This window comes from Gopherus evgoodei, chromosome 5 (assembly GCF_007399415.2).
Source record: "Gopherus evgoodei ecotype Sinaloan lineage chromosome 5, rGopEvg1_v1.p, whole genome shotgun sequence".
Taxonomy (NCBI): Eukaryota; Metazoa; Chordata; order Testudines; family Testudinidae; genus Gopherus; species Gopherus evgoodei.
The window spans coordinates 131249800-131264938 of NC_044326.1; the positions used below are offsets into that span (position 1 = coordinate 131249800).

Below are 15139 nucleotides of genomic sequence, written 5' to 3' on the forward strand. Positions count from 1 at the left end.
ATGATAGCAGTTTTCAGGTGTCTAAAAGGGTGTCATCAGGAGGAGGGAGAAAACTTGTTCACCTTAGCCTCCAATGATAGAACAAGAAGCAATGGGCTTAAACTGCAGCAAGGGAGATTTAGGTTGGACATTAGGAAAAAGTTCCTAACTGTCAGGGTAGTTAAACACTGGAATAGATTGCCTAGGGAAGTTGTGGAATCTCCATCTCTGGAGATATTTAAGAGTAGGTTAGATAAATGGCTATTAGGGATGGTCTAGACAGTATTTGGTCCTGCCATGAGGGCAGGGGACTGGACTCGATGACCTCTCGAGGTCCCTTCCAGTCCTAGAGTCTATGAGTCTTCTCTTTTCCCTTGCATTGCCCTGTATGCATGGGCCCCACCATACTGGAACAGGCCAGGGGATCCAGCCTTTTGACTCCCTGCACAAGATGGTCTCTCTCTCTCAGCCCCATATCTCCCTTCCTCAGTGGTGTCTCCTCAAAGGGCCACAAATTCTCCTCCTGGGCCTCCCCAGAATTCCCCCATCTCCTGCTTCTGCTGTTTGAAGTTCAAATGCTGCTGTGTAGACATCCAAACATTTCTCCTCTCCAGGGTGGCCCCAGGTGCTTATGTATGCAGAAGGCCAGAAAGTTGTGCTCTACTCCACTTCAGTGGCCAGCACGTTTGAGGGAGACTCTGGGAGAAAAGTTAGACAGGGATAAAAGCAGCTGAACTGCAATGAGTCCTATCCAATGTAGGAGAGTTGTCAGGCGTAAGGTGATAGCTCCAACCTTGCTTCAACAAAAGTGCTGTAGAATGATGTTCTACTACATCGTTTACAACTAAGAAGTTAAACTATTGATATGTTTTGATATGACAGTGCTATGGTTGTGAGTTTGACTTACCTCGTTCGTCACCAGAGATTGTAAACTTGTGTGGACTCTGTCCAGTCCATAAGCCCACATAGCCCATAAATGTGGTACCTTTATACGCTACCTGAAATCAGAATATGTACAGCATTCTATAGTTTATGGGACAGACATGATTTTAATACGTTCCAAAACAGCATCTTATATTTTACCTGTGAATTTCCAGTAAAGAAATAACTGGATTCCACCATATGTCATTTGAAAAAGTTAACACAATAACATTATGACATTAAAATATCTGCATCATGATTGAAGGAGAAGGAAACTAAAGATAAAAAAAACAGCAAAGATTAAATTCCACTGCATTTCCTTGCTAAGGATAACCCAACTGCTATTAAAATGTTGTTCAAGAGTATCGGACTGTGAGGAGAATCTTCCATTTCTAAGATAGATAGATATGAGGAGATTGCAACAGCCAATAAATCATTTAAAATATTAAAAAGTAAAACACACACATTGGTCAATGCATATAATGTTGGCAGAAGTTGTCAGACTGACAGCCATGCAATAAGATTCTTAAAAAGGAAAAGATAGTGCTGAAAAGGAGGAATCAGAGAAATCAGAGACGAAGATTACCTGTTCGGCTCTCCACTCCCTCTCCTCACTAAAACAGAACTCTATTGTACATGTTCAAATATTTTGATTATGTTTTAAATGTCCTCTGCATTTGGTCTCCTTGGGAGACTATTCTCCAGTCAAATACATCACACAATCAAGAAGATTTTTCTTAGACTCAGTCTGAGTTCCCTTCTCTTAATTTCCTTCCATTAAACTCTCGCTATCCCCCTATGTACTACCTTAAATAATTCCTCTCCATTCTTGGAGTTTTCACCATTCTAATATTTGTAAACTTGCATCATCCCTTCACTATCCAATACATATTTAGAAGCTCTATCAATATTTCCTTATAAGTAGGTCTCTCCTGGCCCCAAGTCAATTTTGTTTTAGTATGAATTCTGTCCAGTTTTTCAATTTCTCTCTGATATTTTGGTGCCCAAAAATGAATAACTCAAACGCAGTTACACCATAGTCCTAGAGAGACTGGCGGGAGTGCTCAGATACTACAATGATATACAAATCTCTGTTACATAAACCTGGACAGATGGAGAAGCATTCTAAATAGCAAATATTCTATTACTCATTTTCTTGCACTCCTCTGTGGATTTGTTATTCAATTCACTAAATCCAGCTGCTTAAATATATGCAGACCTGTGTGCCATTCTCAGAAAACAGCATCAACCCATGCCAAAAACAGACCATACCTGCCCATTTTGCATAAACTGCACGTCAATTGTAATCTTGCGTAAAATATCTCCAAAAGCATAATCCAGGTTCCGACCATGGTAAATGTTTCCCTTGGAATCTTGAGCAACAATACTGGTACACAACCTTGGAAAACATAAGAAAAGAAACTATTTAAAAAAAGCCAAAACAGACATTTTTTCAATATTGAATAATTTTTCAGGAAATTTCTTACAGCAGTGATTGAATCTTTATTTCATTTTCTCTGTAAAGTGCCATTAACACTTATGACATTGCATATACAAATGTTGAACAGCTACAATTTAAAAAAAAATGTTGAAACTACAAAGCAATGTAAACACTCATATGTGAAAGTAAAAGTTGCGTTTACAACCTTTTCTCCACCCCTTTCAGCATATGCATTACAATGCCGTCTTTAATTATATACCATTTCTATGCTGTATATATTGGCAAATAATTGTTTTTACTGACTTAGATACACATCTAAAATATCCTACAGTACTATGTGCTACTTTTTGTCTGACAGACCAACAAAGTCCATGAAAGTTACTTATAGGACAAACACAATTAGAACCTAGCACTATAACTCCTAGCTATAAAGGTCAGGTGCTACTCTTGGTATGTAGGCATCTCAGTTTCCTCCAGCCATAAAAATATCTTTTCAAGCAGGTAACACGCTGCTTTCCTTCACTAACCTTAAAGGTACCAATCCCCAGCCTGCTGCAAATTATTAACCAGTTCAGCAGTTTCTCCGGATACAAAATAAGTTGGGAAAAATTATGCCGATAAAATACATGATGTATTTATATTTACCTGGACGAGTCCAGGGTCAATTTAAAAAGAATTAAACTTAGCTGGGTCTCTCTCTTCATCCTTGCCTAAAACAGTAATTACCCTTAATATAGCAGGATTGAGCCTGATATTAAAATGCATGCTTTACACATTGGCTCTCAACTCTCTAAAGCAAAAATCAAAAAAGATATTGAATTATTGACAATGAAAATTATATAAATCTTTCAGAATTTAAAAAATTATATGTACATATGGTTGTAGAAAAAAAGTATATTATTTAAGAAACAGTATGTAAGCATGTAATGAAAGACTGTGTTACAATGTATGTACACAAAAGAGAGGAGTTCAAATTCCACATGCAGCCTCTTAACATTGACTGCTCCTGACCTGAGTACCTAACTGTGCAACTTCCCATCTCTGCAATGCCCCAGCCTTCGCCCACAGAACTGAGTCCCAGGAGTTGTGCAGCTTTTTGTCTTACAAGATGTAGTGAATAGAACTGGGTGGGAAATATTTTCCCTGTCTTGGGAAAAATTTCAAGACTTTGAAAACATGTTCTGGCCCAAATTGGGACAAAGAGTTGAAGTCTCAAAAGTTTTTGCAAACTGACAATTAAAAAAAAAATCTGTTTAGGTCAATCAAAATGCTTTGTTTTGATTTCAACCTTTTAATGTTTTATATTTTAAACTCTAATTAACTTACATTTCTAAATGAAAAGTAATTTTAAACAGAAAAATTGAATTTTTTTATTTCAAATGTTTCAAAACAAGACATTTCGACAATTTCAAAACTTCCCCAAAAATTGTGAGAGAAGCAATCTGTCGTAACCATCTTCCCACAAACAATTTCAGTCTTAACGAATTGGCATTGTCTGACAAAAGAGTTGAGTCAAAAATTTCACAGCCAGCTCTAATAGTCATTGAGGCATTCACAACTCATTGTTACTGGATTGCTAAATTTGTCACTCAAGCATCCGCAGCATGACCTTTAGCAGTGCATATTATAAGTTTAGCATTTCTTAGTTAAAATCTCACTAAACTTAGGCCTGGTCTACACTACACGTTTAAACCAATTTTAGCAGCGTTAAACCGATTTAACGCTGTACCCGTCCACACTACGAGGCCCTTTATAGCGATATAAAGGGCTCTTTTAATCGGTTTCTGTACTCCTCCCCAACAAGAGGCGTAGCGCTAAAATCGGTATTACCATATCGGATTAGGGTTACTGTGGCCGCAAATTGACGGTATTGGCCTCCGGGTGGTATCCCATAGTGCACCACTGTGACCACTCTGGATAGCAATCTCAGCTTAGATGCAGTGGTCAGGTAAACAGGAAAAGCCCCGCGAAATTTTGATTTTCATTTCCTGTTTGCCCAGCATGGAGCTCTGATCAGCATGAGTGGCAATGCACTCCCAAATCCAAAAAGAGCTCCAGCATGGACCGTACGGGAGATACTGAATCTGATCGCTATATGGGGAAACAAATCTGTTCTATCAGAGCTCCATTACAGAAGACGAAATGCCAAAGCGTTTGAAAAAAAAAATCTACAGGCTACACAGTGCTGCGTGACAAGCGTAACGGGAAGCCAGAGACTCAAACGGACGCTCATGGAGGGAGGGAGGGGGTACTGAGGACTCCAGCTATCCCACAGTCCACAGCAGTCTCCGAAAAGTATTTGCATTCTTGGCTGAGCTCCCAATGCCTGTAGGTTCAAACACATTGTCCGGCGTGGTTCAGGGAATAGATCGTCAATTTACTCCCTCCCCGCTCCACGTGAAAGAAAAGGGAAAGAAATTGTTTCTTGACTTTTTTCAATGTCACCCTATGTTTACTGAATGCTGCTGGTAGACGCAATGCTGCAGCAGTGAAGAGCAGTATCCACTCCTCTCCCCTCCCTAGTGGCAGACGGTACAATATGACTTATATCCGTCGTTACCATCAGCCCGTGAGTGCTCCTGGCTTGCCTCAGGTGAGGTCGGCTGGGGGTGCCTGGGTAAAAATAGGAATGATTCCTGGTCATTCCCAGTAGATGGGACAGAACGGCTGGTAACCGTCCTCATCATAGCAATTGGGTACTGAGCTTCATCAGCCCCCTCCCTTTCCTGTGTAAAGAAAAGATTCTGTACTGCCTGGACTATCATAGCAGTGGGATGCTAGGCTCCTCTCCTCCGCACTGCTTAATGTCCTGCCTGGACTGTCATAGCACTAGGAGGCTGCCTCCCCCTCATTTTATCTCACTAACAAGTCACTGTTTCTAAATCCTGCATTCTTTATAACTTCATGACAAAAATGGGGGGGACACTGCCACGGTAGCCCAGGAAGGTTGGAGGAGGAGGGAAGCAACGGGTGGGGTTGTTGCAGAGGCACCCCCCGTGAATGGCATGTAGCTCATCATTTCTGCGGGATCTGACACAGAGCAGCTGTACTCTCTGATACACTGCTTCTCTAGTACACTTGCCCCAAATTCTAGGCAGGACTGAATCTACTTTTAGAAACCATAAAGGAGGGATTGACTCGGGGAGTCATTCCCAGTTTTGCGTTTGCGCCCCCGGCCGACCTCAGCCAGGGGCACCCATGATAGCAGCAGACAGCACAGAAGGACAGATAACCGTCATCTCATTGCCAAATTACACTGGCAGCAGACTCATAGACTCCAGGACTGGAAGGGACCTCAAGAGGTCATCGAGTCCAGTCCCCTGCCCTCATGGCAGGACCAAATATTGTCTAGACAATCCCTAATAGCCATTTATCTAACCTACTCTTAAATATCTCCAGAGATGGAGATTCCACAACTTCCCTAGGCAATCTATTCCAGTGTTTAACTACCCTGACAGTTAGGAACTTTTTCCTAATGTCCAACCTAAATCTCCCTTGCTGCAGTTTAAGCTCATTGCTTCTTGTTCTATCATTGGAGGCTAAGGTGAACAAGTTTTTTCCCTCCTCCTGATGACACCCTTTTTAGATACCTGAAAACTGCTATCATGTCCCCTCTCAGTCTTCTCTTTTCCAAACTAAACAAACCCAATTCCTTCAGCCTTCCTTCATAGGTCATGTTCTCAAGACCTTTAATCATTCTTGTTGCTCTTCTCTGGACCCTCTCCAATTTCTCCACATCTTTCTTGAAATGCAGTGCCCAGAACTGGACACAATACTCCAGCTGAGGCCTGACCAGTGCAGAGTAAAGCGGAAGAATGACTTCTCGTGTCTTGTTTACAACACACCTGTTAATGCATCCCAGAATCATGTTTGCTTTTTTTGCAACAGTATCACACTGTTAACTCATATTAAGCTTGTGGTCTACTATGACCCCTAGATCTCTTTCTGCCATACTCCTTCCTAGACAGTCTCTTCCCATTCTGTATGTGTGAAATTGATTGTTCCTTCCTAAGTGGAGCACTTTGCATTTATCTTTATTGAACTTCATCCTGTTTACCTCAGACCATTTCTCCAATTTGTCCAGATCATTTGGAATTTTGACCCTGTCCTCCAAAGCAGTTGCAATCCCTCCCAGTTTGGTATCGTCCGCAAATTTAATAAGCGTACTTTCTATGCCAACATCTAAATCGTTGATGAAGATATTGAACAGAACCGGTCCCAAAACAGACCCCTGCGGAACCCCACTTGTTATACCTTTCCAGCAGGATTGGGAGCCATTAACAACTACTCTCTGAGTACGGTTATCCAGCCAGTTATGCACCCACCTTATAGTAGCCCCATCTAAATTGTACTTTCCTAGTTTATCTATAAGAATATCATGCGAGACCGTATCAATTGCCTTACTAAAGTCTAGGTATATCACATCCACCGCTTCTCTCTTATCCACAAGGCTCGTTATCCTATCAAAGAACGCTATCAGATTAGTTTGACATGATTTGTTCTTTACAAATCCATGCTGGCTATTCCCTATCACCTTACCACCTTCCAAGTGTTTGCAGATGATTTCTTTAATTACCTGCTCCATTATCTTCCGGGCACAGAAGTTAAACTAACTGGTCTGTAGTTTCCTGGGTTGTTTTTATTTCCCTTTTTATAGATGGGCACTATATTTGCCCCCTTCCAGTCTTCTGGAATCTCCCCCGTCTCCCATGATTTCCCAAAGATAATAGCTAGAGGCTCAGATACCTCTTCTATTAACTCCTTGAGTATTCTAGGATGCATTCCATCAGGCCCTGGTGACTTGCAGGCATCTAACTTTTCTAAGTGATTTTTTACTTGCTCTTTTTTTATTTTCTCTTCTAAACCTACCCTCTTCCCGTAAGCATTCACTATACTAGACATTCCTTCAGACTTCTCAGTGAAGACCAAAACAAAGAAGTCATTAAGCATCTCTGACATTTCCAAGTCTCCCGTTACTGTTTCCCCCTCCTCACTGAGCAGTGGGCCTACCCTGTCCTTGGTCTTCCTCTTGCTTCTAATGTACTGATAAAAAGTCTTCTTGTTTCCCTTTATTCCCATAGCTAGTTTGAGTTCATTTTGTGCCTTTGCCTTTCTAAGCTTGCCTCTGCATTCTTGTGTTATTTGCCTATATTCATCCTTTGTAATCTGACCTAGTTTCCATTTTTTATACGATGCCTTTTTATTTTGTAGGTCACGCAAGATCTCAAGGGTAAGCCAAGGTGGTCTTTTACCACATTTTCTATCTTTCCTACCCATCGGAATAGCTTGCTTTTGGGCCCTTAATAGCGTCTCTTTGAAAAACTGCCAACTCTCCTCAGTTGTTTTTCCCCTCAGTCTTGATTCCCATGGGACCTTACCTATCAGCTCTCTGAGCTTACCAAAATCCACCTTCCTGAAATCCATTGTCTCTATTTTGCTGTACTACCTTCTACCCTTCCTTAGAATTGCAAACTCTATGATTTCATGATCACTTTCACCCAAGCTTCCTTCTACTTTTAAATTCTCAACAAGTTCCTCCCTATTTGTTAAAATCAAGTCTAGAAAAGCTTCCCCCCAGTATCTTTTTCAACTTTCTGAAATAAAAAGTTGTCTGCAATGCAGTCCAGGAACTTATTGGATAGTCAGTGCCCTGCGGTGTTATTTTCCCAACATATATCTGGATAGTTGAAGTCCCCGATCACCACCAAATCTTGGGCTTTGGATGATTTTGTTAGTTGTTTGAAAAAAGCCTCATCCACCTCTTCCACTTGATTAGGTGGCCTGTAGTAAACTCCCAGCACGACATCACCCATGTTTTTTACCCCTTTTAGCCTAACCCAGAGACTCTCAACACTTCTGTCTCCTATGTCCATCTCCACCTCAGTCCAAGTGTGTACATTTTTAATATATAAGGCAACACCTCCTCCCTTTTTCCCGTCTATCCTTCCTGAGCAAGCTATACCCATCCACACCAACATTCCAGTCGTGTGTATTATCCCACCAAGTTTCAGTAATGCCAACAATGTCATAGTTGTGTTTATTTATTAGCACTTCCAGTTCTTCCTGCTTATTACCCATACAGAACGACTGGTAACCATCTCTGCTATCATGCAAAAGCAAATGAATGCTGCTGTGTAGCGCTGAAGTATCGCCTCTGTCCACAGCATCCAGTACACATACGGTGACTGTAAAAAAAAAAAAAAAAGCTGAACGGGCTCCATGGTTGCCAAGCTATGGCACCTGCCAGGACAATCCAGGGAAAAAGGGCGTGAAATGATTGTCTGCCGTTGCTTTCCCGGAGGAAGGAATGACTGACGACATTTACCCAGAACCACCCGTGACAATGATTTTTGCCCCATCAGCTACTGGGCTCTCAACCCAGAATTCTAAGGGGCGGGGGAGACTGCGGGAACTATGGGATAGCTAAGGAATAGCTACCCACAGTGCAACGCTCCAGAAATCAACGCTTGCCTCGGACCATGGACACACACCGCCGAATTAATGTGCTTAGTGTGGTCACGTGCACTCGACTTCATACAATCTGTTTTATAAAACCAGTTTATGTAAAATCGGAATTATCCCGTAGTGTAGATGTACACTTACATAGAATGTGATTTTCAAATGTTCAGACTTGGTCAAATCAAAATAAATTTTCATCAGAACATTAAGACACTTTCCTTCAATGAGAGAAATAGCCCTGCCAAATTTCAACTTCAGCTTCCTTACATCAGCAGTTGCAGCATTTAAACTTAAAAAAAAAAAAAAAAAACAACCCTCCAAGAACATTTTTATACTGATGAAAACCTAATTTTTTCCACTCTCCCTCTACTTAAAAGCTAAAGTTCAGAGAAGTTATGAGTACTGGAAAACAGGAGTTTAAAATGCAAATTGTTATAAAACCTTAATTATAGCAATCAGTCTCACTATAATAATGCTCCCTCAAAGCAAACCATACCTGACAGTCTTCAACTCTTAACAGACAACTCTTCAGCTAGAAAATAATTAACCAGAGCTATCTGGCCTTTATTAGCATTAAGAAACAACGTACATATCACCATATAAAAATCTATTAAAAAAATATAGAATTTGATTCATTCTGAGTGGCATCCGTGTCATGCAGTAACACTTGGATGATTATTGAATGTTTGATCATCACTTGCAGATCACGGCACACTCCAAGGTAGCATATACCCAACTCTAAAAGCCATATTCAACTCTTTCTTAAACAGGTGCAACTCTAAGGACTCCAATGGAACTGTACCCAGTTACACTCAGGATACCTTTGATCTGAACTAGAAGGAATGTAAAAAAAAGGAGGAGTCCTTGTGACACCTTAGAGACTAACACATTTATTGGGCCTAAGCTTTCATGGGCTAGAACCCACTTCATCAGATGTATGAAGTAAAAACTACAGAAGCAAGTATAAATACATGAAAGGATGTGAGTGTTTTACTAAGTGTTAGGTCAGTCTAATGAGATAAATCAATTAACAGCAGGATATCCAGGGAGGAAAAATAACTTCTGAAGTGGTAAGAGAGTGGCCCATTACAGACAGTTGACAAGAAGGTGTGAGTAACAGTAGAGAGAAATTAGTATTGGGGAAATTACCGTATATACTCGATCATAAGACAGTTCGTTTATAAGCCGACCCCCTCACCCAAGATGGATAAGTAAAAATGGAAAATTTTTATAACCCATTCATAAGCCGACCCCATAATTCAGGGGCCAGCAAACTCTGGCTCCCGGGCCATCAGGATAAGCCACTGGTGGGCCAAGATGGTTTGTTTACCTCGAGCGTCCACAGGCACAGAGGTAAACCTAAGTAAACGAAGTGTCCTGGTGCACCAGCTGCTTCCCTGACGGGCCAGGACAGCAACTAGTGGGGAAATTTTTTGAGGGGGAGAAGCTGGGAGTCAGGGGAGTAACCTCTGTGACCAAACCTCACATGACCCCACTCCTAGCCTGGGACCCCCACACTCTCCCCATCCCATCCCTTCTCACCCTATCTGGGGAGGATGTCTCTGACCTGGCTGGAGCTGCTCTGACAGGCTGGCCAGCACGGCCGTAGCCTGCTACGGTGGGCAGACTGGGCCGTGTGGCCACAGCGTGCTCTGGGGGGCGGGGCCGAGCGGCACAGCTGCAGCCTGCCAGCCTGGAGCTGCAGCTGCTTTGGAGGCTGAGGGGAGAGCAGCATGGCCAGAAGCAGAGAGACTCTGACCCCACCTCTTCCTTTCTGGCTCTGCTGCCTCTCCTTGCACCCTCTGTTGCGGGGAGAGGCTGTGTCCTATCTCTCCCTCTCTATAAACATTCACAAGCCGACCCCCTTCTCTGGCGCTTCTCTTTTTTACTAAAAATATTCGGCTTATGAACGAATATATATGTAAGTTTAGATTTTGTAATGACCCAACCACTCCCAGTCTTTATTGAGGCCTAATCCGATGGTATCTAGTTTGCAAATTAATTCCAGTTCTGCAGCTTCTAATTTCCCCAATACTAATTTCTCCCTACTGTTACTCACAGAAACAATTAGCAACAAATTAACTTTCTGTTGCTATTTCATCACCATCTCGCATGTTTCAGGGCCCAATCCAGTGTGATGCGGAGAATCCTCAACTCTTAATGCCTTCACTGCGAGCAGAGGGCACTGACTACCTCACAGCAGGTGCTTCGCACATGGTTATATCCGGCCTTTAAGTAAGTGTTTTATCAGCTAGTTATGCTTGCAAAGAGATGTTGTCACCTAGAGGGAGCCCAACATTTAGCTGCTGTGATGAAAAGGGGACTAAACCAAACATGGAGAGTGAATTTTTCCAGACAAAAAATTTGAGTCTTTTTTTTTTTTAAGTTAAATATTTCTCTGTAGTGCTGTGAACTCAAACAGCCTCTTTCTGTTTCCTCATGCACTAATTGACTGAAAATAAACAAAAGTTAACTTTTTTCCCCAATTAAATTTCATCCACAGTAGGAAAGAGAACTATCCTCATTTTCCCACTATAGACAAAGCAAAAAAGTAAGTTGTGGCTATAACCACAACAGCTAACATGACAATTTTACAAATGTACAAATTTACAAATGTACTTGTTTCCACTCGGAAGCTAAGTGATACTTAAACAACATTTTTAAAATAAACAAAACAAAACAAAAAAAAACAGAACTCATTTTCCCAGACAAATCCTCCTTACTTCTGTTCTTTGAGTTAAATCCTACTGCCTAAATGATTAAACAAATCTAATTTATTTTTTAACTGTTAAGGATCTAATGAGCTTTTGAAGGGATGCTCTTTGCCAGTTTGCTTTGATCTTTCAGTTAGGGCTGTCAAGCAATTAAAAAAATTAATTGTGATTAGTCGTGCTGTTAAACAATAATAGAATACAATTTAATATTTTTGGACTTTTTACATTTTAAAATATATTGATTTCAATTACAACACAGAATACAAAATGTACATTGTTCACTTTATTTATTAGAAATATTTGCACTGTAAAAAATAAAAATAGTATTTTTCCATTCACTTAATACAAGTAATATAGTGTAATTTCTTTATCATGAAAGTGCAACTTACAAATGTAGAATTATGTACAAAAAAACTCCTGCATTCACAAATAAAACAAGGTAAAACTTTAGAACCTACAAGTCCAATCAGTCCTGCTTCTTGTTCAGCCAGTCACTCAGACAAACAAGTTTGTTTACATTTGCAGAAGATAATTCTGCCTGCTTCTTGTTTACAATGTCACCTGAAAGTGAGAACAGGCATCTGCACGGCACTGTTGTAGCTAGTGTCGCAAGATATTTACAGGCCACATGCACTAAAGATTCACATTTCCCTTCAGGCTTCAACCACCATTCCAGGGGACATGCATCCATGCAGATGACAGGTTCTGCTTGATAACCATCCAAAGCAGTGTAGACCAACATATGTTCATTTTCATCATTATGAGTCAGAAAATCAACCTTCTGCTGGTGTCATCTTTTTTGGTGATTTGGGTTTTGTAGTTTCTGCATCAGACTGTTGCTCTTTTAAGACTTCTGAAAGCATGCTCCACACCTCATCCCTCTCAGATTTTGAAAAGCACTTCAGATTTTTAAATCTTGGGTCGAATGCTGTAGCTATCTTTAGAAACTTCACATTGGTATTTTCTTTGCATTTTGTCAAATTTGTAGTGAAAGTGTTATTAAAACAAACAACATGTGCTAGGTCATCATCTGAGACAGCTATAACAAGAAATATATGGCAGGATGTGGGTAAAACAGAGCAGGGGACATACAATTCTCCCCCAAGGAGTTCAGTCACAAATTTACTTAAAGCTTTTTTTTTTTTTAACAAGCATCATCAGCATGGAAGCATGTCCTCTGGAACAATGGCTGAAGCATGAAGATGCCTATGAATTTTTAGCACAACTGGCACATAAACATCTTGCGATGCCGGCTACAACAGTGCCACACGAATGCCTGTTCTCACTTTCAGGTGACATTGTAATGAAGAAGGGGCCAGCATTATCTCCTGTAAATGTGAACAAACTTATTTCTCGTAGCAATTGGCTGAACAAGAAGTAGGACTGAGTAGATTTGTAGGCACTACAGTTTTACACTGTTTTGTTTTTGAGTGCAGTTAACAAAAAAACCCACATTTGTAAATTGCACTTTCATGATAAAGAGATTGCACTGCCGTACTTGTATAAGGTGAATTGAAGAATACTATTTATCATTTTTACAGCGCAAATATTTATAATAAATATAAAGTGAGCACTGTACACTTTGTATTGTGTTGTAATTGAAGTCGATATTTGAAAATGCAGAAAAACATCCAAAATAAGTAATAAATTTCAGTTGGTATTCTATTGTTTAACACTGAGATTAATCGTGATAAATTTTTTTCATTGTGATTGTTTTGAGTTAATCACGTGAGTTAACTGTGATCTATAGCCCTAGTTTCAATATATACATTACTGTACCATCTCACTCCTTCATTAAAGCATTAATGTTGCTTGATTGATTTTTACGCTCAAAATTCAGTCTGATTCCATCCCATATATTAGATCAGAGATGTATCATTTTTCAATCAATCATAATTTAAAGCCATTTTGCATTGAGACACACTCCTCCTTATACTTACGCAGAAAATTCATAGGCCAAATTGATGAGAATTCCATCTCCAACACTAATCCCCAGTGCTTTGCACATTCCCAGGATCTCTCCTGCAAAGGGTTGAGGAATAAAAGACTCCAGTTCTTCTGCTACCAACCAAATGGCAGCATGGACCCACTTAGGAACAGTTTCACTGAAAGACAAGCCCAAAATATCAGCTAATCATTCCCCTGAAGATGGGTGTGGGCAGTCAGAGTGGTATAAACAGTATCTACAGCTCACAAGTTAACCAGTTATTGGAGTCACTGCCCATCTGCTCAGCACCAGACAGAAAGTTGTTTTCCACTATCAATTATTAATTAGCAGCCACATTTGTGCTAGGCTGCCTGTAGGGCTCACTATCTTATCCCTCGATCCACAGACATTTATCCACATGAGTAATCCCACGGTGTTCAGCAGGATTCATGCAAGTAAAGTTAAGCACATGCTTAAGGGTTTACAGGATGCAATGCTTTTTCCTCTACCATTAGGTCCCTCAAACTGCTAATTTTATGCATTTCTAACGAGCTATCACCATGGTATTGAGGGTTTTAAGATTGCTATTTATTAGGGTGACATTCACTCTACTTAAATAAAGCCTGAGTATGGATTGGGGCTCGATGCTGGCAAAATCCACCACCAGAGCATACACTGGCTGACAGCCCTCACCCAGCCTATGGGCCAGAACCAGCTACCTCCCCAGTGTACAAAATATGGGCCCATAATCCTCTCACCCACTTGCAACATGGCCTTCCAGGGCCCCTCTGCATTGCCCCCAGGCCTGCTACCAATGCAGTTGCTCAGCCAGCAGAGCCCCAGGGCAAGCGGGAAGCAGCTCCGGTACCATCCAGCAGGTGCCATTCCGGCACAGGGAAATTTGACAAGGACACGATCAGTGGTTCTCAAACTTTTGTCCTGGTGACCCCTTTCACATAGCAAGCCTATGAGTGTAACACCCCCCCTCCAAATTAATTAAAAATATGTTTTTATATATTTAAAGCCATTATAAGTGCTGGAGGCAAAGCGGGTTTGGGATGGAGGCTGACAGCTCATCATCCCCTCCCATGTAATAACCTCACAACCCCCAGGCTGAGAACCCCTGGACAAGACCCAAGGCAAAGGAAGCGGATGGGGAAGGCGAGGGGAGAGCAAGGGCTGTGGGGCCAGGTTGGCTCCCCACACCCAGACCTGTGCTGGGCTGAGGGGGGGGGGTCTCCCTTTGCCCTCAGGGCGCGCTGCTGGCTCCATGCGCCCGCCGGAGCGGGGCTGGGCGGAGCACTGCCCCCACCAGCCAGACGCCACGGTGATGGGCGCGCTCGGTAAACGGAGGCAGGCGGGGGGTGGACCCCGAGCCACGCCCCAGGCTGGGTGTGGGACCAAGGGGGGCCCAGACAGCCGGCGCCCCACGGTGCGCTGCTGCCCCCCGGCCCGCCCCGCTGGCTCACTCACTCACTCGATGACCCGGGCCAGGGCCGCCCGCAGGAAGGCCGGGTCGAAGTGCCGCAGGGCGGGCAGCCAGCGCTGCCACGGCTCCTGCTCCAGGCTCACGTTGCACAGCGGGGGAGCCGCGGCCCGGGCCGCCCCCCAGAGCAGCAGGAGCAGCGCGCAGCGCCGGCCCGCACCCATGGCCCAGCTGCCAGCCCGGTCTGAGCGGGGCGGGGCCGGGCCGGGCCG

General features: G+C 42.3%; 1 protein-coding gene across 3 annotated transcripts in view; it reads right to left on the reverse strand.

The window, feature by feature from the left end:
* The window catches only part of NAAA (N-acylethanolamine acid amidase), a 31872-nt gene that overhangs the window by 16336 nt on the left and 397 nt on the right, over positions 1-15139 (reverse strand). Inside the window, exons 1-4 of one of the 3 annotated variants that reach the window (XM_030565163.1) lie at positions 14919-15097; positions 13455-13619; positions 2173-2299; positions 887-977 (exon numbers count right to left, since the gene is read on the reverse strand). In XM_030565163.1, coding sequence (XP_030421023.1) covers positions 887-977; positions 2173-2299; positions 13455-13619; positions 14919-15091 — 556 coding nt within the window. In that variant the 5' untranslated portion in view covers positions 15092-15097. Of the gene's footprint in view, positions 1-886; positions 978-2172; positions 2300-13454; positions 13620-14914; positions 15098-15139 lie in introns of those variants that run through there. The other 2 variants (XM_030565166.1, XM_030565164.1) reach the window with 2 other exon arrangements.